We start from the raw sequence: 23,842 nt of genomic DNA on the forward strand, positions 1-23,842 counted from the left end.
CGAGATGATATTCTTCACTAAGAAATAAAGCAACTCAAATTTGATGCCTGGAAACATGCATCAGACAAGACATCACTCACCTGGAGCAGCCTTTCAGTGCCTGAAAACATCAATATCAAAGACCACTGATAGATATTTTTGTAATTCACACCATACATACTTAAGATGAATGAGGTTTTTTTGGGGGAACAAGAATCTCTGCTTTGATTTGGGACAATTTCCTTTTCAAACAACATGCAGTGCATTCCTTTGTTTCTTTCAACTACTTGAGAGGTTTACCTTGCCTCAGTAAGCTGCACTAAATTTTAACAACTTCAAGTTGCATGGTCTGAGAAAAGTTTAAGGTTTTGATCAGAGCCACAAGAGGCTGCATCTGTCCAGTTACACATCATCATGGCTGGCTGGCCATACTATATTTGTCGTTGACTGATCTAGAAGCTACACCCATTGTCTTATTCCCCTTTTGGCAGGACAGCTGGTTGGTGCACTCATAATATACTGTTTAAATCACATAATTATTTACCTAATTTTGCTATTAGCTGGCTTTCTAAAATACCTATACAAAATAATAATAATGTCATATTCCTTTAGAAAACTGTAGAAGCAAATAGTATATATTACTTATGTAGATGCACCTGTTTGACTCTTGGCATGTGCCACTGGAGACATATCATGTGCTAGCAGTCATGTGGATGTGTTTATGCAAAATACATTATTTGTTTATGCAATTTTTCTGATGATTAATACTTTGGTTTTATCATTGTTTTCCTACTGATATTGCTAAGTGAAGCTAATTAATAACATAACTGAAAAGCTCCTACATATAAAAATTTTGGGAAGTGGCAAGACCATCACAAGTGCACCAATCAGTTGCTTGGCAGGAAGGAGGAGGCCAAGGACGGGGCTTCTAGATTATCTTTGCTTACAACTACAGTATAGTCAAAAGTAGGACAGTACTGCATGACTTTCTCTATCCATCTGCAATAGTACCTGCAATTGATCTTTATTATTCACATCTATTAATATACCAGGCCAGCAATCCTACACAGGATGCCCCAGATGAGGCACCACACATTATTCACACTCTTGGCACTATCTTACCTAGAGTAAGTATAAAAATCTAATCTAGTTCTTCACTGAATCTGTCACCTGTAGATTACTATTTTGTCAGGTGAACAGTGTAACTTTGTATTAAATATGACTTACCCTTCTCCATTTACAGTTAAAATAAACTGATCATACATTTTTCTCCATTGATTCCACTCAGGCATACATGCACTGCTAAGGGTATTATGCCAACTAGTATGGCCCCATCTTCAATTTTTCTTTCAACTAAGGCTTTCATTATGATATGCTATTTATATTATGAATATTACCTTTACATATTTTCTTTACTCTCTGCTACCTTGTGTTTAACTGTGAAGGTTACAACTGATTTGAAAATTTTTCATTATCTACTGAAACCTTAAGAAGTACTACAATATTCAACCAAGTTTTCCACAAGATGGTTCATGGTTTGGCTGCTGGCAAGTCTGGTAAAATATACTTAGTATTTATGTATGATTTTCACCAACAAGAAAATTACCTTTGACTCAGCTAAAACTAGTGATGAAGAGAATACTAATAATGCTCATGATGAAAACTATGAAATAGCATAATGAAAAAAGAACTTTCACTATAACCTTTAAAATGCATCAATAGTAACAGAATTATGGGTAAGTTGAAGTGCAAGCTGATGTGTGGTGGTGGGACTGGCCAGTTAAGGTAAGAAAGGATAGAGCTTGATGAACATCTGTTTATTATGTGACACGGTGGCCATACAGGGACAAGATACAGGGTACGGGCGGGACTCTCAAGCCTTCCTGAAACCCCACAGAGCCTTGAGCTCCACACCAGAACACAGAGTGGCAGCCTTGGCCACACAGGAGAGTAGGAGGAGGAGGGATGTGATTCTGACTAGCGCTCATGAGCCGGGTGTAAAAGTATTAAACTGTGTACACAAGTTTATCAAGACAGGGGGTCCCCGGCCCTCCACGCAGGTGCCGGCACGAGCTTGGGTGGGGCGGGGCAGGGTGGGGCAGGGCACACCCAGGCTCTCCCACCCTCCCTGCTCCTTCCACTGCTGCCAACACTATAGTTGTCCCTCACAGCACAAATATCACCTGTCCCCACCTGGCCCACAGGGTCCAGTGAAGTGTTCACAGCAGCGGGGAGGAGCACCACTCCCTGGTTCCTAGCATCTCACCTTCCTGGTAACAAGTAAGGCTTGTAATATGTTTTTGTGCACTTAAGTGACATGAATTTACACCATCATGTGAGGTGAACAAATAAAATTTGAAATACATAAAATTGAATATATAATATATATATATATATATATGTATATTATACATTTATCTACTAAACACTATGAATACTAACAACATCTTCAAAGTTTAGTTTGTCAACAGAAAACATCTGTTAAGTGGTTGGCACAGGTATTGATTAAGGTGTCAGGAGTCTGGTGGGGCGGTCCAGGCCACACACGCAGGCGGGGAACTGCCTAGCAGCAGTACATATAATATAAACTTACTCTCCCATAATATGTAATGAAAATAAATGTGGTTCAGCAATAAATATGACCGGGCAGACCGGTCCATCTACCTATGGAACACTACAACCTTAAGAAATTTAAGACACCGTGTACGCACATCATAAAAATCTATCTAATCTTTGGTTCGTCGAACACGCCCAACCACTGGACCGACACGACGCGCGTCCCTCATGCCACCGCAACATTAACACTAAATATCACTGGTCACTTGTCCACCAGACACACCAGAAAAAAGGTGGTCATGGTGGTGCTCCAAAATGCAAGCGCAGTTGACCTGTCACAGGCTTGGTGAGCGGGGCAGGGTAGCCCGGCCAGTCAAAGGAGTCTCACAGGGGGGTCCTGCCCACCCGTTACTTCACCTCTGAGTCCTCCTCCATGGGCTCCTCCTCATCATTAGAGGTCCCAGGGGCTGTGGTTTGGGGAGGCGGCTCTGGACTCCTGAAACCAACCACATCCTCAGACACTGAACTTGAAAATTATGAAAACCACAACCTTACTCAGAGAGAGAGAGAGAGAGAGAGAGAGAGAGAGAGAGAGAGAGAGAGAGAGAGAGAGAGAGAGAGAGAGAGAGAGAGAGAGAGAGAGAGAGAGAGAGAGAGAGAGAGAGAGAGAGAGAGAGAGAGAGAGAGAGAGAGAGAGAGAGAGAGAGAATGTGTCTATATATATATATATATATATATATATATATATATATATATATATATATATATATATATATATATATATATATATATATATATATATATATATATTCAAGCATAATAATACCATTATTAGTGATGAAAACAATGAAAAGACAAGAAAATTAATGAACAGTAGCTAGGTATGTCTGTTGTTCGAGATTCTTTCTTTTCTCAATCCCTGCTTCTAAATGAACAAGACTTTGGCAGAAAAACCCCTAATCTAGTGGTTAGAGAATATGCAGACTGAATCATATTTAATGTAAGTTGGATCAGTACTAAAAGAACTATCATTATGTGATGCATGACAATCTTTAAAAAACTTTAAACTTTATTTTACACTTCATTGTTTACAAAATTTTTACTTAGTCTAGAATACATGTAATGGATTAAATGGGTGTGTGTTTCTCCTCACCTGGACTGGTGATTCTGTGGATCCACCCTGAGGGAGGCCATGGCTGAGACAGTCTCCTGCTCCTCCTCTCGGCCCTGTGCCTCTGCCTGGGACAACCCTAGCAGCCCACTCTGCCGCCGTACCACTGGCCAAGGTCCACTCTGTGGGCACAAATACCAGTCAGAAAGAAAGCCATGGCAAAATGTTCAAACCAATACACGTTTCTCCTTTCCTCTTCTGTGCTATGTTCACACTGCAAAATCTTTCCTATAACTCATTTCAACCATGTAAATTTAGAACTTCATGCCATATTCATATCTCCAATTATGAGCCAGTATTAATGCAACTTAGCCTGATTGATAAAGTATTGGATATCCAGGAATCAAGATTTCATTAATTATAACTAAATTGCTCCAATAATACAGTGTGAGATAGCTTTACCTGCACTGCAATAACATTCTGGAGGGTTTCAAGTGCACTCTGGCATGGTGGACGTGCCAACTCATGCTCAGAGATGGGCGGCAGGTCCTCCCCAGTTAGGGCTCTCACACATGCCTCGGAGGCATCACTGATACTGGTAAGGTTGTAGCCTCCTTCTAGTGCCAGCACCACCTGCACAACAACACAACACATTAATGTGTTTCACATTACTCTTATACCTGACACAAATAGATAAATAAAGAAAAATATTTTTATCAAATAAACACAACTATTCTCTGTAATGAATAAAAACTAAAGGCTACTAAAGGCATGTACAAAAATATAAAGATGCAGAATATTTGTGTGTGTGTGTGTGTGTGTGTGTGTGTGTGTGTGTGTGTGTGTGTGTGTGTGTGTGTGTGTGTGTGTGTGTGTGTGTGTGTGTGTGTGTGTGTGTGTGTGTGTGTGTGTGTGTGTGTGTGTGTGTGTGTGTACTTATGGTTTTATGAATTTAAAGTATAGTTAATAATGTTACCAATCAATCAAATAAGAAAAACTACCCTGTGTATAGAAATATATTTATGCCTTATGTACAAAAAATTGCTCAGTATGCAAAGCAATTTCAAATAATGAATCCCAAATCTTATCACCACCTCAATTTCTTATCATCACAATCCAATAAAAAACATATGGCACATCAAGAATCCCAGTTTCATGACAAGGAAGATACTCAAATCTAGCAAAGCAACTCACCTTGCCCCGGGCAAGAGTCATGAGCTGTTTAGTCATATGAGCAAAGCAGCTGGCTGACACCTTGTAGCCTCCCAGTGGTGAAGGGTGGCCATCTGCGGCATCAAAGCCAGCACTCACTAGCACTACGTCAGGGTCAAATTCCTGTTATGGAAGAAGCAGATGTGATGCACAATAGGGAAGTGAAAACACCTTCCAACTTTATATTATAAAGAAGATTGCTAAATATGAATATGAATTATTTGTACTTGTGTCTTATCTTATTAAATACTTGTGATATTTATTTGGGTTTTTCATAGAGATTGTCAATGCCATTTGTCAATGATTCTACTCTGCTGCAACCCCCAAAAATGCTACATATTTTAGTAAATTTGAGTTCAAAAAATCTATGACAGGCTGAGATCCCCCTTAAATCAGATACCTGAGGCAAGATAGCAGAGGAAGTAAATCCTAATTACTCAATGAATAACCAACTCCCATGAAAAAACTTATAAAGCTGATTCCAAAAAAATGAAAATGTTGCAGCCCTTTTCAGCTTTTCAGCCACACAATGTGTGAATGGCCATTTTATATCAACATTAAGTGATGAATGAAAGTTCAAACTAATATACACAAAAGTTAGCATTCATGATGTCTGACTAATAGTGACCCACTGTACTTTTCCTCCTTTATAAAGTTTTCATTCTTGTCTCTTTCACTCATTAAGGAGTGTGGCATAAAGAAAACAATGATGACAACAAGATCAAAGGTATTAAAGATGGCAAGACTTACAATAAACACCAAGATGATATTTTACCTTGTTAATTGCTTTCAATCCTAAGTTAGCTCCAAAACCTAGAATCTGTTCTTGTTTTGTGCAAGAAATGATGATACAGATATGATATGACTATGATAACAGCATTAGTAATAACAATAATACTAGTTTTGGTGTGCCTTACCCTAGCAATGGGCATAACAACACTTCTAAAAGCAGCCAGGTACTCTGCATCACCCATTGGAGGCTTCAGGCCACCAGAGAAAGCAATGTTGACATTGAAGCCATACCCATCACATTCCCCCACCTGCCAGAAATAAAAGTCAGTAAGGAAAACAAGTCAGATGGGAAAAATTTGTCAAGTGTGTAAAGCAACCCTTACGAATCATATAATTTTTCTAAAAGGATGATGCCAACTTCTCTATCCTCCTAACCTTTCCCACTGCCTGCAGCCTACCTCAGTGGGTGCTCCAGTACCAGGGAAAAAGCTCCCATCATCATAGCGATGCATGGAGATATAGAGGACATGACGGTCATCATAGAACATGGATTGCGTGCCATTGCCGTGATGCACGTCCTGTGGGGGAGGAAGGAATGTGTTATACTTCTTCCTGCAACACTTGACTGAAATTTATTTAAAAAGTGACACCCTTCGTTTGCTTGTTTATTTTCTTACTTTTTATTTATTTATTTTTTTTGGTTAAAAATATCTTTCAAGCTCCAAATTCTTCCTTTATCTTCTAGAGAGTAAGTAGTTCATCAGCTATGATGGCAAAAAATTTACACAAGGGAGTTTCTCTAATAAGCAAAACATTTATCTAAGTGCAAATATATTGTAGAGAAATATAGTTAATGGGGGAGGATATGTGAAACAAGATACTTGTGCCTCTAAGGAAGAAAGAAATGTTTTCAGCACATAATTCTATTAATGTCAAAGTAACCAATTATGAATAATCTTTAACAGTAATTCTCTTGCAATGAATGCTATGGTAATACTGACTGCAAAGTGATATATGTTTTGTGATATAAGTTTCTCTTATAATAAAATCTTTCTATTTAATGAAATCTTGCCAATTAAACCTTCATCCAATTCTACTTTTCTACTCAAATTTCCAAGGCTATATAAAGATGTGACTGACCCAGTCCACAATAAGGATTTTCTTCAGATTGAGCTTTTGGTGGAGCTGGCGAGCTGCAATGGCAATGGAGTTGAAGAAACAAAATCCCATGGCCTGTTGATGCTCTGCATGGTGCCCTGGCGGACGGACCAGCGCAAACCCATTACGCAGCTCACCCGTCGCGACTGTCAATCAGAACGAAAAACAGTGAGATGGAATACAAGACATTACTTTTTTTTATATAATTTCCACAAAATTCATTCACAAAACACACCTGAGACCCAAGAGACCACAAACATATTCCTTCTCTAATAGTCACCCAAAAGATTTTTCTAAAGCTTAAGTGTTATGTAGAAGACCAAGGTGGTTAAAAAAACTCTCAGTAGCTACTCTTAAGACAGTACTTTGGAAGTCCACTGCAAGTACAGCGAAGGCCATTCAGAAGCACAGACACCCTAAGCAATCAAAAGGCAAAAACCCTGCAAGTCTTGTGTCCATACCTTTGTAAGCCAAGTCCACCACACATCCAGCAGCCATGCGGGCAGCTGAGGACGTGTGCATCTCATTCCAGGTGGTGTCCAGGTCTACACCGATGCCTCCACAGTGTAGCCGAACGAAGCTCTTGATGGGTAGGTCAGCAAACATGCTCATGTCAAGCCGACTTCGATTGAGGGGATTAGTTCCTGCAAGATTTCAGATGTTATTATATGGGCTTTCTTTCAGTACTTTCCTATAATGGTGCTTTATGCATTTTAAAGTACACAAAATGATAACAAAAGAGTGTGCCCACCAAATAGGAGTGTGTGGGCCTCGCTGTGGCAGGACTGTATCTCCTCCAGTGTGGCCTTGCGGGCACGCAGATAATGGCAGCGGTGGATGAGGCCAGTTTCCTGCAGGCGGGCCATGATGGAATGGAGGCGACCCCCGTGCTCAGGGTGGTGGGAGTTATCACCGCACACACACTGGTGCTTGAGCATCATGTTATCGTAGGCTAACCCGGTGGTTGCACCCTGGAGCAGAAAGGTCCACATTTAGGAAATATTCAGATTGGATCCAACCTGAAACCCAAGTCTGTGAGCCTGATTAAAAAAAAACTCAAGGAAATGGCTGCTTTCTCACTGGATTTCTTCCAAGATCTCTACAATTACAGCTGATTAACATGTCCTTCAGAATAAACAGCTACTTTGTGGGACAGTCCTAAAGATGACCAAATAAATATAAACCTTTTCCAACTCTAATAAAAACACAAAAAAATTTACCTGTTTACTGATGTTGAGTTGTTCCTGTGGTGAACCCTGAGGGGAGAGAGTGACCAAGGGGGAACTGAGGGCACGGGACAGCGGCCGTGCTATATGGTTACCAGAGCGAGGGGCGGGGGTGAAGGCTGAACCTGAAGAGGCATAGAAAACAAATCCATCATTACAGAAAATGGAGAAAAAAAAAAAAAAAAAAGTATGACAACAGAATCATGGATTAATACATTCCACAAATTCTAAATGACTTGAGAACATTTGTCAATTAAAAGACTTTAATGCAATCCTTGGGTCTATCTATGAACATAACAAAATACTCTATGCAGTCAGCCTTTCCTTACATCTGGGAAATGCCATGCCATTCATCAAAGAAGATGAAAAGAGTTTCAAAATTAAGCAGAAACTACTTGATTCTTCTTCACTGGGAATATGAAAATGGCAAGCAGATAAAAAATTCTCAGATTTCACATCTCTTCTCCATTTTTGTTGCCCATGGGGAGAGAGAGAGAGAGAGAGAGAGAGAGAGAGAGAGAGAGGAGAGAGAGAGAGAGAGAGAGAGAGAGAGAGAGAGAGAGGAGAGAGAGAGAGAGAGAGAGAGAGAGAGAGAGAGAGAGAGAGAGAGAGAGAGAGAGAGAGAGAGAGAGAGCACTTTTACTGCTACTTTATTAGAGGAGGAGGAGGAGGAGGAGGAGGAGGAGGAGGAGGAGGAGGAGGAGGAGGAGGTGGTGGTGGTGACAAGGAGGCAATGGAGAGGAAAGTGGGTGCTCACCAGTGGCAGAATGGAGAGGTGGAGGCTTGACTGTTAGGTCTCGGTGGTGCTGAAAGAGTATGTGTTCCCGGTGGTGTCTGGCCGCCAACTGACTCTCCTCTATCTTGCGTTCAGTGAGGTCTATTACCTGTCATGAAGGAAAAGGAAGGTGAGGTGTGTGGGGTCAGTTGGAAGAGTGTTTAACTCATCTCATCTTACATAATACTGCAGGTATATCATCAGCACCATCAGTCAATAGCTGTCAAAGCAGGGTAGGCATACAACATAAAATCACAAGGAGTAGCTGATCACAAAAAGAACAGCAGGAAAGAAATAGAATCACAAGAAGTCCAGCTAATAACAAGAATTTGTTTTTTTTTTATTTAACATCTGCTTGTAATTCATGACTGTGTTGAGTGATATTGTCTCTTGTTTTCTGTGAATGACTGTCACAAAAACCAGGCTTGCTCATAAAAGTTCATAAGTCTATCCAATGGGTGTAAATGCTCAGAATAGTCCAACATAGTAAGGATACACAGACAAGGGATATACTGACATTCACAGATTTCAAAAATAGCTCTTGTATCTTCTTAAGAAGTCTATGTGAAGAAAAACAGGATGTACCATTAGACTGACCAGTAAAATAAAATAAAATAAAATAAAATAAATAAATAAATAAATAAATAAATAAATAAATAAATAAATAAATGAAATCCATGAAGTAAGCACATCACCATGACATCCACAACCAGTTGGGAGATAAAAACTGACAACTAGGAAGTAGATTCTAAGAAACATTGCCGGATATATATATAAAAAAAAAAAGAACAGTGACTGCAGGAAGCCACAGATAAATAAATTTATAAAAATGTACTTATATCTTGTTTATAACAAAAAAATTACAGGCAACTTCTTCTTTCTTCTATGTTCTGCTGTGAACCAAGCAATGGAAAAAACAGAAAAGGAAGAAAATACACAAAACAGGAAATATCTACATAAAATAATAAATACACTTGCAACTGGCAGGGTAAGAACACAGCACACCAATCCCTGGCTCACTCATCTGTAACGATGACAAAGTGTGTGTCATGGAAGGACGGTAAGCCAAGTCTTCCTAAAGAAACCACACTACACCGAGGAAGAGAGAGAGAGAGAGAGAGAGAGAGAGAGAGAGAGAGAGAGAGAGAGAGAGAGAGAGAGAGAGAGAGAGAGAGAGAGAGAGAGAGAGAGAGAGAGAGAGAGAGAGAGAGAGAGAGAGAGAGAGAGAGAATATGAAAATACAGATATGATACAGAAGAATACTGATGAAAAAGAAATAAAAAAGAAAAAGGTAGGGAGATGCACAAGCAGAGGAAAATACAAAGGAGAGAAATATACTGACTCACTCTCTCTCTCTTTTACACACACACACACACACACACACACACACACACACACACACACACACACACACACACACACACACACACACACACACACATAAGGCAAGTGCTGGAATGCCTACAATGGGGGAGGCAGGGTATTCATGGGAGGGTTTACAGGTGCTTCATGTGGAGAGGACTCACCTCTGGCTCCTCCTCATGTAGAGCCTCCTCCTCCCTCCCCTGCACCAAGCCAAGGAGGATGGGGCAGCACAGAGGAGGAGGGAAGGGGAGGAAGGGACAAGACACACAATTAGTCAGCATACAGCATGAGAGACCTAAATCCTTCCCTTTAGTGTCATCACTTGCTCAATTACACACACAAACACAAACACATCCTACAAGAAAACATGTAGGTTTAAGATTCACTGCTATGCTGTTTTGTCACTATCATGTCTTTTACAATATTTCTGTTTTCATCACAGAATGTTGATGAACAGATCAGTAGGTGGCGGCAAAAAACAGTCAAGGAACAAACACATCATAAGACCACACAACATTGCCAAAACTCAGCCACACACACACCCACATAGCTCAGGATGTGGCATGTGTCACTTTTTAACACACACAAAATGAACAGTAATCACACTAAGATAATCTATTCATCAGGACCATAGAAAGACTAGAGTATATACAGTAAACCCTTAGAGGAGAAAAAACATTCTTACGAAAAGACTACTTCAACAAACATGTACACACTGGATCTTACCTCAGGGGTTTTATCAGTGGCAATAGCCTGCGCTACAGCTGCCTCTGTCTCCTCTGCCACATTCTCCACCTGGTTTTTGCTGTTGGCGCGTGTCAAGACTGCGTGCCGGATTTGCTGTAGGGAAAAGGAGGTACTTAGTGAGGCATGGAAGACAGGAAAAAGTAAGGTGGGGAGTAAAGGAAGGAGAAAGAAAAAGGAGGGTGGGAAGGAGAGTAACAGGGATTGAGTGAAAGGAATAAAAGCATTTGACACAGAAATGGACATTCATGGATGTGTGGTACATAATGAATGTATACAGAAATGGACATTCACGGATGTGTGGTACATAATGAATGTATAAAGATAACACATCGATAAATGAAATGCTGAAAGAAAATGTCAATGTATGTAAAAACCAAAAGTAGAATTATTGCTTAAGTGCAGAATACAGATGGGCTGGCCTCACTGCCTTACAATGTCATTCCAAAAGAGAAAAAAAAATTAACAAGATATATAAGGTAGAGCCTGCTAACTGGTTCATTAGGCTGAAAAGTAATAACACTTTTCCATCTACTAAGATATATTGATTATATCAGTTCTGGGTTTACTACTTAATTGATTTCTTACTCTTCCATTAGACATTCACATTTTGCAAGATGAATTGCTTTTCCATATGGCTATTAATACAGGCACTGAGAAAAGGGTATCAGTCTCTTCAATTCCTGTAACTATGGACAAGTGAATGCTGAGTGTAAATTGCTGCTTCTACTGAAAAGGTAATGCACTTCATATGAATTATGATGTTTTATCATCATGCTTCATAATTAGATCCTTTATAGAAGAGCACAATCCACTACACCTAAAACAAACCAGATCATGGGGTGACAGTGGCTTGTTGGGGCAACTGTATCTGATAAAGTACATGAGATCAATGTCCCATTTATTTCTTGCTTAACCCTGATAATGTCAAGTTCCTTATCAACAAGAGTTTTGTCAAAGTCAGCTGACATTTGTCTTAGACATTTGTCATTCTGCATGTCATCAAACCAGTGTCCTCTTCTATTTATACAACAAGCAGTTAAGATACTGTCATATTTACAATCCAATTATATACACAGTGGTGAAGGAACCATTATATGTAATTCTTATGTGCTTATATGCTATATTTTCTGAAAGCTTTACAGTCTTGGCTTATCTGAAGATTTTCAGACTATATTTTGAGTGCATTATTTTAAAGTCTGCCAGCTGTACTTTCTACAGTTCATTACATATTCGGAATAGGTTCTCGCAACGACCCAGCACTTTGTACAATGCAATGTAGGTGTGGGTGACAACAAGGGAGAAGGCACTAAACTTGCCAGTGTAGTGGATTAAGACCTTGGCACCTCATCTCTCCTGTGCCTCTAAAAATATTCCCATGCTCACAACTCCCAAACACCAAATGCCCAATGCATCCTGGAGCCTCTCCATCTTATTTTAGATCCTTGGCAATTTACAAAATTTTCCCAATAAGATACTAAACTTGAGAAGCTGAACAAATAAACACTGAGAATTGTTTTCTGGATAATATCTGTGAAAGGGCTGAAATTTATCTTTAACTACTAAAAACAACAAAAATTTCTTAGGGCATAATGAGTAATTCTCCTCCACATGTCAAGGTGGTGAGACATGAGCCTGGGAAGTGACATAGTTAAGAGCCCATATAACCTGTTCATTATCTAGGTGGAGGCAGTGAGTCATGCAGTCACTTGGATTCCAAAGCAAAGCATGCTGCTCATACAGTCATTTGGATCTTACAACCCTAGGTGCAGCATACCAAGGTTCTGACTCACTTATATTTTGGCAGAAGGTTTCATTCATTGCTGCCACCACCTCCCCTACCCCCTTGGGTCCTTGGTTATAAATAGAAATATTCCACACACACACACACACACACACACACACACACACACACACACACACACACACACAAACACAGCCAGTATGATGACCACAGTGATCATATAATTCCTCATCAGGTGATCACCTTACACCTTCATGATAAGTTTTAAGAATGTGTGAGAAACATGACCCACAAGATGTGTATTTCAGCACCTTCACTGTAACCAGTGACTCACCTGCTTTAGGAGGTAGGGGTCAAGGGTGTGCTGGTGTGTAGCTGAAGGAGGTGCGTGGGGCAAGAAGGAAGGAGGTTGAGCCTGCAACACAGGATGGCCCAGGGGCAGCGGGGAGGAGTGGGTTCGGCTCAATGGGCGTGAGCGGCTGGACCTCACCTGCAATACATCCACAAGGTCAAGGTGACGGTCCTGATTCTCAGTGAGTGGGTCAGCCTCAGCTAGGCAGCATAAACAACATGCACATGAACAAGAACACTGTTCATTGGCAAAAAGTATCAAGAAAGAATGAAACAGCATGAATATCTTTCACCACAACTTGTGGGCATGACTCAATAAGACCTTTCATTCACTGTAACAAGACAAGTCTTTCCTAGGATTTCTAGTTCAAGTAAGAAAGGTGAATGAAACTGAATAATTATACTAAAACTTAAAACTAAATGCTAATTCTATGCAACTCCTCTTTGCTTGAAACCCAAAACCACACAAAGCTTTCTTCATTCCACCACACACACACACACACATAATCAAGTTCTCCATTGAATTAGAACAATTTTCAAGAGGACAAAATAACTAATAAAATGCCCATTCATAAAAAAAAAAATAAAAGAGGAGCCACTCAATTATGGACGTGTCACTAATTGATATAATACTTCAAAACTGCAAATAAGTAATTAAGAAAAACTGAACTTAATATTTAACAAGAAGAGGAATAATAACAAAGACAATTTGGATTTAAGAAAAGAAAGGCCATGTGTTCGTAGCCTAATAAGCACTTGCTGAACAATGACATATAAAACAAGAAAAGGATGGATCTGTGGACAGCATGCACTTGACCCTAAAATGAGGTGCCTGACAAGGTCACATACAAAAGACAAGTATTTGTCACCAAGAAAGCACAAAAACAAGATAATTGGAGAGAACTGGATAAATATTGATGCACAGACAGGATCACAGAAATGTAGCTCAGGCACTGTATACTGCTGTTAGGGAAATATGCACACACATACACACACACAATATTCCCAGATGCAGGATTGAATTAACAACTTTAACTTACTCATGTGCTTATAAATAAAATCTTTCTTATTCGCCTCATGAATCCTTTGCTTTATTATTTAGTTTTATCTCCTTGTTGATATAAATTTTTGCAACCATAAAATTAGCCTGTCTGTCTAAGGCTTTTACCTCAAACTACCTGCCAACAACAGGAAGGTGTAGCAAATATTTCAAGTACACACACTAAGTAAGTCATTATACATTGGATAAGTGTTTGAGGGGAAGGAATGATGTCCACAACAAAACAAGATTCTTGATGCTGAAAGTCTGCATTGACACAGCCACTGATGCCACTGCCAGTCTGCCATTACTCACCTGGGGGTCTGTAATGGCTGGAGCAGCACTGGGGTGATAGATGCCTCCTCGCATGATGCCCCCACCACTACTGGTCTCCATGGCAGTGACCTGTTGGCCCCGTGGTGTACCCATGCTGTACCCCTCACCATCAATCACTGTAACACACAAACACATGTAAGGAAGGAGATCCTTAGTGCTACAAGGAGGAGGGAACATTCAATTTATGTCATGTATAACTATATATCTGAGCAATTTATAATTTCCTGATTTGCATGGTATTCCTGAACTGTCAGGAAAGCTTTGTGTAAGCCACAATATATCAAGGTTGTTTATTAGTTTACTCTGCGCTGAGAAAGAGCTGCAGCTTATGTAGCTTGTGCACTGGCCAAGTCTACTCAGTGATCAAAGCCCCCATGTGTGGATGGCAATTTAGGATATATATATATATATATATATATATATATATATATATATATATATATATATATTATATATATATATATATATATTATATATATATATATATATATATATAAAACATTCAACACAGCATCTGGCTTAACCTACATGTTTGCATATTGTTATGAACTATGTAGATTATAAACTGACTTTGAATTGTGGGAGAATGTGGAGAATGGGAAGAAGAGACTGAAAACTGGCTTTAGAAGAGGAAGATGATCCCTGGTTAGAAATAAATAAAGATAAAGAATTAATTTATGGATTGACAGGATACAAAACAACCACTGAGAGGGAGAAAAAGACAAAACAAATTAAGACAAGATACTAGCCCATTTATAAACTTAGAGAGAGAGAGAGAGAGAGAGAGAGAGAGAGAGAGAGAGAGAGAGAGAGAGAGAGAGAGAGAGAGAGAGAGAGAGAGAGAGAGAGAGAGAGAGAGAGAGAGAGAGAGAGAGAGAGAGAGAGAGAGAGAGAGAGAGAGAGAGAGAGAGAGACACAAATGATAGAATAATGGACACAGAGAAAGATAGACAGTCTAACATGAACTGACAGATAAATGGCACATATGGAACTCACTCAAGAGGACTATTTACAATACTGCCCAGTTTCCATATAATCCTTGATGTAATTTACCCTTAAACTTGTACATATTTTTTTTCACTTACTGGCATGTGTGTGTGTGTGTGTGAGTGTGTGTGTGTGTGTGTGTGTGTGTGTGTGGAAGAAGGGTAATGTGGAGAAGGTACATTGGTGACTTCTGAAGACTACATTGGATCAAAATGGAGAGCAGAAACAGGACAAAACAAACTTGACTCAAAATCTGTATGCCACAACTAGGCCAACACAAGGCAACATGCTCACACAAACATACCTGGCAGTGTAGGGTAATAGGGCAGAGTGGAGGAGAGCAGGTGTCCCGTGAGAGGCATACTGACATGGGTTGGGAGTGTCCGCATGTCTGCTTCAGACACGATGGGAAGCTTCAGCCCTTCCTGCAATGTTAAGACCAACGCCATGTACCACCACCATCACTACCACTGCCCTTGTTACTGCTGGACTTATCATGGCACTTGTATGCCCATAAGAGCAATACCATATATCACCACAATCACCACTACTGCTCTTGTTTATTGTTTTACTGTCTCCTTCACTGATTCTCATTGTGTTCATTTTTGATTACTTGTGGCAACTTACTACTAAATGTTTATTCTCTTGTTATATTAGACTCATCATTAATCACTATATTTGTCACCACACTCATTTTGCTACACCATATCCATGAAGGCATAACAGCACTAGGATGCTACCATCATAATCAGTCACTCTCCATATTCATACTATATTGCTGTAAGCTCATCATTAATCACTATATTCTTACCATCCTAATTCTGCTATAACATCATTGTCAACTGTCCCAACAACACTATCACACTTTCATCATCATCAGTCACTCTTCATACACCATAATGATACTGGTCTCACCATCATTAGTCATTACATCATGCCTGTCACACCACCACCTCCATCATCTACCATCATCTCTGAGCAATGATAGTGCTACGCTGTTATTAGTCGTCACAGAAGATCAACAATATCATTTTCATACTGTCAACATACATGCTAATACACTTTCATCACTAGTGTCAGTCATGCATTGTCATATCACTGGTCACTAACTGCACTACTGTCATATCACCATGCACTGTGAAGCCTCACCATTCATCACCATCATAATAATATATTGCAAAACCAAATGGTGCTGTAATGCCAACATGTTCTTATAAAAATTATGCTATTGTATTTCCCATCATCACACACCCAACATAACATTACCAGCCTGTCCTCACCACCTCACACCACTGTCAGTCTAGCCACACCATTATACCACACCACAAAACACCATTACTAGTCTATCCTCACCATACACACCACCACACACCACTAACAGTCTATCCTCACCATATGTAACACCATAATTACTAAACTGTCCTCGTCGCCACAAATCACCAGCAGTTTAGCCTCACCACCACACACCACAAAACACCATTATTAGTCTATCCCCACCATACACAACACCATACAACACCATTGGTAACCTGTCCTCACCATCATCACTATAACCACCGCACCATACGAAGATTCAAATAGTCTCCCCTCACTATCATGCAAAACAAACTGTACCACTTATCAATATCACGTCACCATGACACAAACGCATGATAAACAAATAAGAAGGCATTTCACGTATTGTAATTCAGCACACTAACACGAGAAACGAAAACCATTAGTTACTCAGATGTACCGCATTCTCAAAACTCCTCTTAATCCCAGATTGTGCCGCACCACATACATACTCGGTACCACAACGCAGTCATACAGTACTATTGCACCACCGCCACCACCACCACCTCCATCACTACCGCTCCCTGTTAACTTAACCTAACTTAACCCCAAACCTAACGCAAACATCACGCGCGCACCATAACACTGTCCTTTTAATCCTCTATACATGAGTCTAAGCCTACTTGCTGCTACACATAATGGTCGCGCGATAGGCTGCAAAACCTCGTGACCACCACGCACTGCAGAATTTAACACACTTCAGGCTATGAGTCCTGCAGGGCAAGGCTCTCTCTGAAGGTCTCTGCTCCGTCCCACCCCACCTCCGCTCGTCTGCCGTGACATTATCTAACAGCGCGCGACATTAATTTATGCGTGAAGTCAATTAACATTACAGCTAATAATAATAATGTCCTCGGGGAATGTTACACGGCTCGCCAAGCAAAGCCAAGAATGATATTCCGTCACGCTCCCCCAGCAACCCACCACCACACCACCCTTTATCAGCCACGGGAGGGGAAAAAAAATAGAAAAAAAAGAAAAGGACTTTTTTTTCTTACGCTAGTACTCTTATTTGGGCTCTAATCAGGACTGTTTTCCAAGGGCACAGAGATAATACGGCGGGTCCTCACAAGTGTTTTCTCCCACTGGTGATGCACAACCTGAGTGAAGGTATCGCCTGAATCATGAAAACACACCTGAAACCCGCAATAAATTCCACTACTGCACTAGAGCCTGTTAGGTGTATATAGTCGAGATAGGACGCCGAAAAAGAGAGAGAGAGAGAGAGAGAGAGAGAGAGAGAGAGAGAGAGAGAGAGAGAGAGAGAGAGAGAGAGAGAGAGAGAGAGAGAGAGAGAGAGAGAGAGAGAGAGTATACATGAAGAAAGAAAAAAATTCTGAGCAACGACCTTCAGACACGCGCTGTATTTAGCTGTAACCTGTCGTCGTATTTTCACACGGCCGCTGTCTGGCGAACACACACACACACACACACACACACACACACACACACACACACACAAGCCCCGGTGCCCGTGTGACCTTGAGCCACCCCGTGATGTATCTCGCAACATTCATTAGCGGACTATTTCGGAGCGCCAACTGTCACCCCGTCGCTAAATGAGAGCTGATGAACAACGGAGCCTAGTGTTTCCCGTCGGTCCGCCTGCCTGCTGAGTGACACCTTGCTGCTCTCCCCGCTGCAGGAATCGATACGGAGGGAGAGGGACTTGTAACCTGATCTGCGGCCGGGGAACGTAAACACCTATAAACCAAGAGAAAAAGGGAGACAAAAAAAAAAAATAAAAATAAATAAATAAATAATGGCTATAAACATTCGCGCTGTCGCTTCCCTCTCGCGTGGATGTCAACAAGGCTGCAGTGGTGGATGGGAAATTCTCACGTCGCTAACATCCACTCACCCACCCATCCATTCATCCACCGACATCACAGAAAAATAGAGACATTAAAAAAGGGAGCTAAAACTATTAATAAAGTTCCGGGTGACAAGACGGAGAGGGGCGGGACGGTGGCGGGGGAAGAGGGAGGGGAGAGAGGTGGAAAGGGAGGGGCGGAAGAGGGGGCATAGAAAAATGAATAAATAAAAGAGAGGAAGGCTGCCAGGATAAGTGAAGATCAGAGAGGTGTCTGGCAGGCCTCCAGACACCGCACCATTCACTAGATCCCGTCCCCACTTCCTCCCCCACCTCACAAACCCCCAACTCCACGCTCTCCCATCACCACCACCACCGCCACCACCCAGTCTTGGCACCATATCACGTGTTTGCGTCTTACTTGCTTATGCATTTCTATTCACGTCTGGTTTATTCTCAGTTTCCGTCCGTTCCTGTGTTCGCTGCGGTGTGGACGCGGGGAAATACGAAGACGGGTATTAAAAGGATTAAAAGGAAGGAAGAAAAGACGATAATGGAACGACGGGGTAAATACGAACACTATAATGAGGAAGACGAGGGTGGTGGGTGTGGGAGTGGTGGTGAAGAGGAAGGAGAGATGGAAATGCAAGGACGAAAACAAAACTGAGGAGGTGAGTCAAGCAGGAGGAGGAGGGGGAAGAGGAGGAGAAGAAGAAGAAGAAGAAGAAGAAGAAGAAGAAGAAGAAGAAGAAGAAGAAGAAGAAGAAGAAGAAGAAGAAGAAGAAGAAGAAGAAGAAGGAGGGAATTCAGAGACTTAAAAAGGAGGAGTAGACATAAAACAGAGAAGAAGGAAGAGGAAGAGGAAGAGGAAACATGAAATTATGATAATCTCAAGGGAAATTAAATTATTGAAGAGGAAAAGGAAGATCTAGAATGAAACAACATCCTTCTTGTACTCTTACCCACCCTCTCCTCTTCCTCCTACACGGGTTATATGCACTCTCTCTCTCTCTCTCTCTCTCTCTCTCTCTCTCTCTCTCTCTCTCTCTCTCTGTTCAAGGTAGCAACTCACTGTTACTAAAAACACCAAGTCGACAGTAAATGATAATAATGATGAGGGTAGTAATAATAATAATAATAATAATAATAATAATAATAATAATAATAATAATAATAATAATAATAATAATAATAATAATGAGGGAAAGAAGAAGAGGAAGAAGAAAGAAAGACAGAAAGAAAGGAAGAAAAGGAGAAATAAAAAGAAGAAAAGAAAAAAGAGAAATAAGAGGAGGAGGAGGAGGAGGAGGAGGAGGAGGAGGAGGAGGAGGAGGAGGAGGAGGAGGAGGAGGAGGAGGAGGAGGAGGAGCAAAGAAGGACAGCGACTAAATTCTTCCAAATCTTACAACCGCCACCAAAATGTATGCAAAAAAAAAAAAAAATAAATAAATAAATAAATAAAATAAATAAATAAAATAAATAAATAAAAATAAACAAACAAATAAACAAAACAATAAAAAAAAAAACGAGTACCAAAATAATGTTTCCACGTGACGGGCCAGTGTGCCAAATTTCTAAAAGAGCAACTTCGGGATTTTATTACTTCTGAAACACGGAGGCGAGGCGGGTGTGTGGTGGTGGTGGTGGTGGTGGTGGTGGTGGTGGTGGTGGTTTTAAGCAAGGTAGTGGGAGTGAGAGGGAGGGAAAGGAGAGCAGGAAGAGGGCGAAGAGGAGAGAAAAAGTCAATAGAGGACAGGACGGAGCAAGGTGTTGGTAAAAGCAGGTACTCAGGAAGAAGATATAAGAGTAGGTGAGTGTAAGAGAGGAATGTATGCAGGAAAAAGCTTAGCATGAAAGGCATGGGACAATGGAAGGGATAAGAGACAAACAGAAGAATGGGAAGAGGAGAGCAAAGTTGAGTACAGCAGGGCAGAGCAGAGGAGAGGAGAGGAAAGAAGAGAGGAGAGGAGAGGGACAGAGGTGTGTGTGTGTGTGTGTGTGTGTGTGTGTGTGTGTGTGTGTGTGTGTGTGTGTGTGTGTGTGTGTGTGTGTGTGTGTGTGTGTGTGTGTGTGTGTGTGTGTGTGTGTGTGTGTGTAGGGTGGTGGGTGAGGATGTCAGGGAAGGAGGGCAAGGCAGGGCAGAGTGCAGCGGTGTGCAGTTAATGAAGGGGAACGGCAGAGTGATAACCAGTCCCGGCCATGAAGCTCCTACTTGATAACTATGAAGTTTACTCTGCATTCTCTCTCTCTCTCTCTCTCTCTCTCTCTCTCTCTCTCTCTCTCTCTCTCTCTCTCTCTCTCTCTCTCAGACTAATTTTGTGTACACTATTTACTGTGGCGGCGGAGGTCCCTGCCAGCCCGCCACCGCCTCGCCCTATCTCTCCCAGGACACGGTACGTACACAGCTACACACACACACACACACACACACACAGGCACCGCGTCGCCCTGCTGGCCTCCTCGCTGGGGAATCACGACAGTAAGCGTTTCTCGGGACGTGTAACCTCACCTAGTGTAGATATTTAAAGTGCGTGCGTGGGCGGGAATGTACACCACCGTCGTTAATAAATTAATTGGAAGGAATATTCATGCTTAATTCTGGGAGGCGAGGCTATTAAGGGCACAACAACCTGGTAGGGAGGGGCACGGATGGGTGGGGAGAGAGGGGGAGAGAGGGGGACTGGAAAATACAAGCGCACGTGCACAGCAAGCAATAAACACATTCCACCGCAACGTGACCCTAATCAGAAGAATTATGGAATATTTCCGAGTAATAAGGGTAAATAAGAGTGAGAGGCGAAGCGAGACCAGCACCATCACCGCCACACTGGCCGGGACAGGCGCACCACCACCAGCCTGACTCATCCGCGCCCTCCCCGAGGAAATGCCTCCCCCGCTCACCTCCAACTCGCCCCATGCAAAGAAACAAAAAAGAAGAGAAAAAAAAAGACACACACACACACACACACACACACACACACACACACACACACACACACACACACACACACACACACACACACACCGAAAAAAAGCGTCTTTCAAGATAGGATCCCCGACAATTTATGAGCGCGGCGCGTCGGGGAATATCAAAGTTGAAATAAAGCGAACGGGCGGCAAGACGCGGCCTTTTCCCTCATGACAGTCTGCGCCCTGACGTCACGCTAGTCTTGTGACGTCACCTAAAGATCATCGCTGATTGACTGCGTGGCGTTGAGTGTCACTGCTAAATATACAATGAGCCACAGACCACCTTGGGTTCAAGCCCCTCCCCCACTCATCCCCTCACACAGCCATCCCCACCCCTGCCTCTCTGCTACTGGTGCTGCTGGTGCTCGCGCTGGGGGGCCGGGAACCAGCATCATTTATTCAGGTGACGGAGGGGAGGCGGGGGAGGGCGGGGTATGGGATAACAAATGAATGCCTTAATTATTCTTGGCTACGTAACATCCACCTGGTCTCTCGTTCACCTGCTCTTGAACCGCATGGCTTATTCACGCTGGGATGAGACACGGAGAACTGATGCAGGCACAAAGAGCGCTCCACCACATGCCAGTCTCACATGCCTTCACTCGACATCAACGCGGAAGATAAAACACGAGACGATAACTAAAAGAAGGATGCACGTTTTTTTTTTCTTTGTTTTGTTCCGTCATGGTGAAGTATTAAAACTTGCACGAACCCGCCGAGGAAAGGTCAGCCGTAATGTCACAGTGTCGCGCCGCATTCCTTCACCATTGACCCAGCAACACTCAGCCTGCGGCACTCCTCACTGACCTTGCAACATTTCCTATCATCCCGCAACACACCCCATGACCTGCAATACTCCAACTCATCCTCTAGCACTCCTCACTGACCCTGCAACACTCACTACTCACCCTGCAACACTCCTCACTGACCCTGCAACACACTACTTACTCTGCAACACCCCCACTCATCCTGCAACTCTTAATCATCCTACAACATTATCACTCAGCCTGCAACACCCCCTCCCCCTACTCATCCTGCAACACTCACGGGCTGGGTGGAATGTGGGGGACGTCCCATGGAGATGTTGGGGAGAGATGAGTAGACGGGGAGATCGGAGCAGGATCCTTGGCCTCCTCCCCCGTGGGCGCCGTAGGGAGAGCCGCCCCCTTCCTCGTGGATGGGCGTGGACCCCGAGGAGGAACGGGAAGTGGGAAGGCCGTTGGGAGGCGAGCTTTGTCCACTGTCTGGCGTGGACCCGCTCTCAACTGTAAGGGGAGAAAGAGGTTGAAATGTTAACGAGGGTGCTACATGGAGTACACAAACACGGAAGGTGAAGAGCGTTACCCTACGAGGAAATGAGATAGTTTTGTAAGGAGCCAGAAGGTGGATTGCCGTGTTAAATGTATGTGCATGTGTGTGTGTGCGTGTGTGTGTGTGTGTGTGTGTGTTGGGGATAGGGGTGGTGGTGGTTGTAAGTGGAAAAAAGGATTACCGGGTCAAGTGTCTGTGGGGGGAGGAGTGGGTGGAGGAGAGGGAAGAATGTGTCATCAACTGTGGGGTGATAAAAGTTTCCTGCTTCAAAGTGTGACGCCAGGGAGGAGCAGAAGTTTTCCCGGTGCTGCGAGGGTGATGAGTCAGGTGTTGTGTTTGGGCATTAGCTAGCCTAAGAGAGAGAGAGAGAGAGAGAGAGAGAGAGAGAGAGAGAGAGAGAGAGAGAGAGAGAGAGAGAGAGAGAGAGAGAGAGAGAGAGAGAGAGAGAGAGAGAGAGAGAGAGAGAGAGAGAGAGAGAGAGAGAGAGAGAGAGAGAGAGAGTATACGAGAAAGAGACAAACAAACAAAAACAAAACAGAAGAGAAGAAGAATAAGAGATACATGTGTGTGTGTGTGTGTGTGTGTGTGTGTGTGTGTGTGTGTGTGTGTGTGTGTGTGTGTGTGTGTGTGTGTGTGTGTGTGTGTGTGTGTGTGTGTGTGTGTGTGTGTGTGTGTGTGTGTGTGTGTGTGTGTTATACAACCTCCACGGTGTTAAATGTTATCAAGGGTGACTTTCATCAAACAAAAACGCCACGGGCAACATTTTTTTCCCCCCTTTTTTTTATTATTATTATTATCTGGCATGCTGTTAAAAATACTTGAGCCTCCCATTAAAAAGTAACGACGGATACTTACGTTTTCTAGACACCGGCAGAATGAGACGAGGGAAGAAGGAGGAGGAGGAGGAGGAGGAGGAGGAGGAGGAGGAGGAGGAGTCTATAGTTACCTGACGTTACCTAAGCTGCCTCAGGATGTTTTTATTTTTTTTTTTTCAGCGTAACAAAAGAAAGCGAGGATAAAGTGAAGGAGGAAGGAGGAGGAGGAGGAGGAGGAGGAGGAGGGGAGGCGAAGGACGAAGAAGGGAAGTAGAAGACGAGG

General features: G+C 42.3%; 1 protein-coding gene across 7 annotated transcripts in view; it reads right to left on the reverse strand.

Annotated features, from left to right (window-relative positions):
• Positions 1-1,781: 1,781 nt before the first annotated feature.
• LOC135107646 (histone deacetylase 4-like) overlaps positions 1,782-23,842 on the reverse strand; it is a 96,075-nt gene continuing 74,014 nt past the window's right edge. For 6 of the 7 annotated variants that reach the window (XM_064017733.1, XM_064017731.1, XM_064017729.1 and 3 more), the window contains 17 exons: positions 22,481-22,698; positions 15,620-15,740; positions 14,308-14,444; positions 12,937-13,092; positions 10,841-10,954; positions 10,276-10,314; positions 8,732-8,858; positions 7,969-8,099; positions 7,500-7,719; positions 7,210-7,392; positions 6,731-6,894; positions 6,049-6,168; positions 5,776-5,898; positions 4,841-4,981; positions 4,109-4,279; positions 3,689-3,828; positions 1,782-3,031 (listed from right to left, as the gene is read on the reverse strand). In XM_064017733.1, coding sequence (XP_063873803.1) covers positions 2,944-3,031; positions 3,689-3,828; positions 4,109-4,279; positions 4,841-4,981; positions 5,776-5,898; positions 6,049-6,168; positions 6,731-6,894; positions 7,210-7,392; positions 7,500-7,719; positions 7,969-8,099; positions 8,732-8,858; positions 10,276-10,314; positions 10,841-10,954; positions 12,937-13,092; positions 14,308-14,444; positions 15,620-15,740; positions 22,481-22,698 — 2,393 coding nt within the window. In that variant the 3' untranslated portion in view covers positions 1,782-2,943. The remainder of the gene's footprint in view (positions 3,032-3,688; positions 3,829-4,108; positions 4,280-4,840; positions 4,982-5,775; positions 5,899-6,048; positions 6,169-6,730; positions 6,895-7,209; positions 7,393-7,499; positions 7,720-7,968; positions 8,100-8,731; positions 8,859-10,275; positions 10,315-10,840; positions 10,955-12,936; positions 13,093-14,307; positions 14,445-15,619; positions 15,741-22,480; positions 22,699-23,842) is intronic. The other variant, XM_064017727.1, reaches the window with a different exon arrangement.

Source organism: Scylla paramamosain, chromosome 15 (assembly GCF_035594125.1).
Source record: "Scylla paramamosain isolate STU-SP2022 chromosome 15, ASM3559412v1, whole genome shotgun sequence".
NCBI lineage: Eukaryota > Metazoa > Arthropoda > Malacostraca > Decapoda > Portunidae > Scylla > Scylla paramamosain.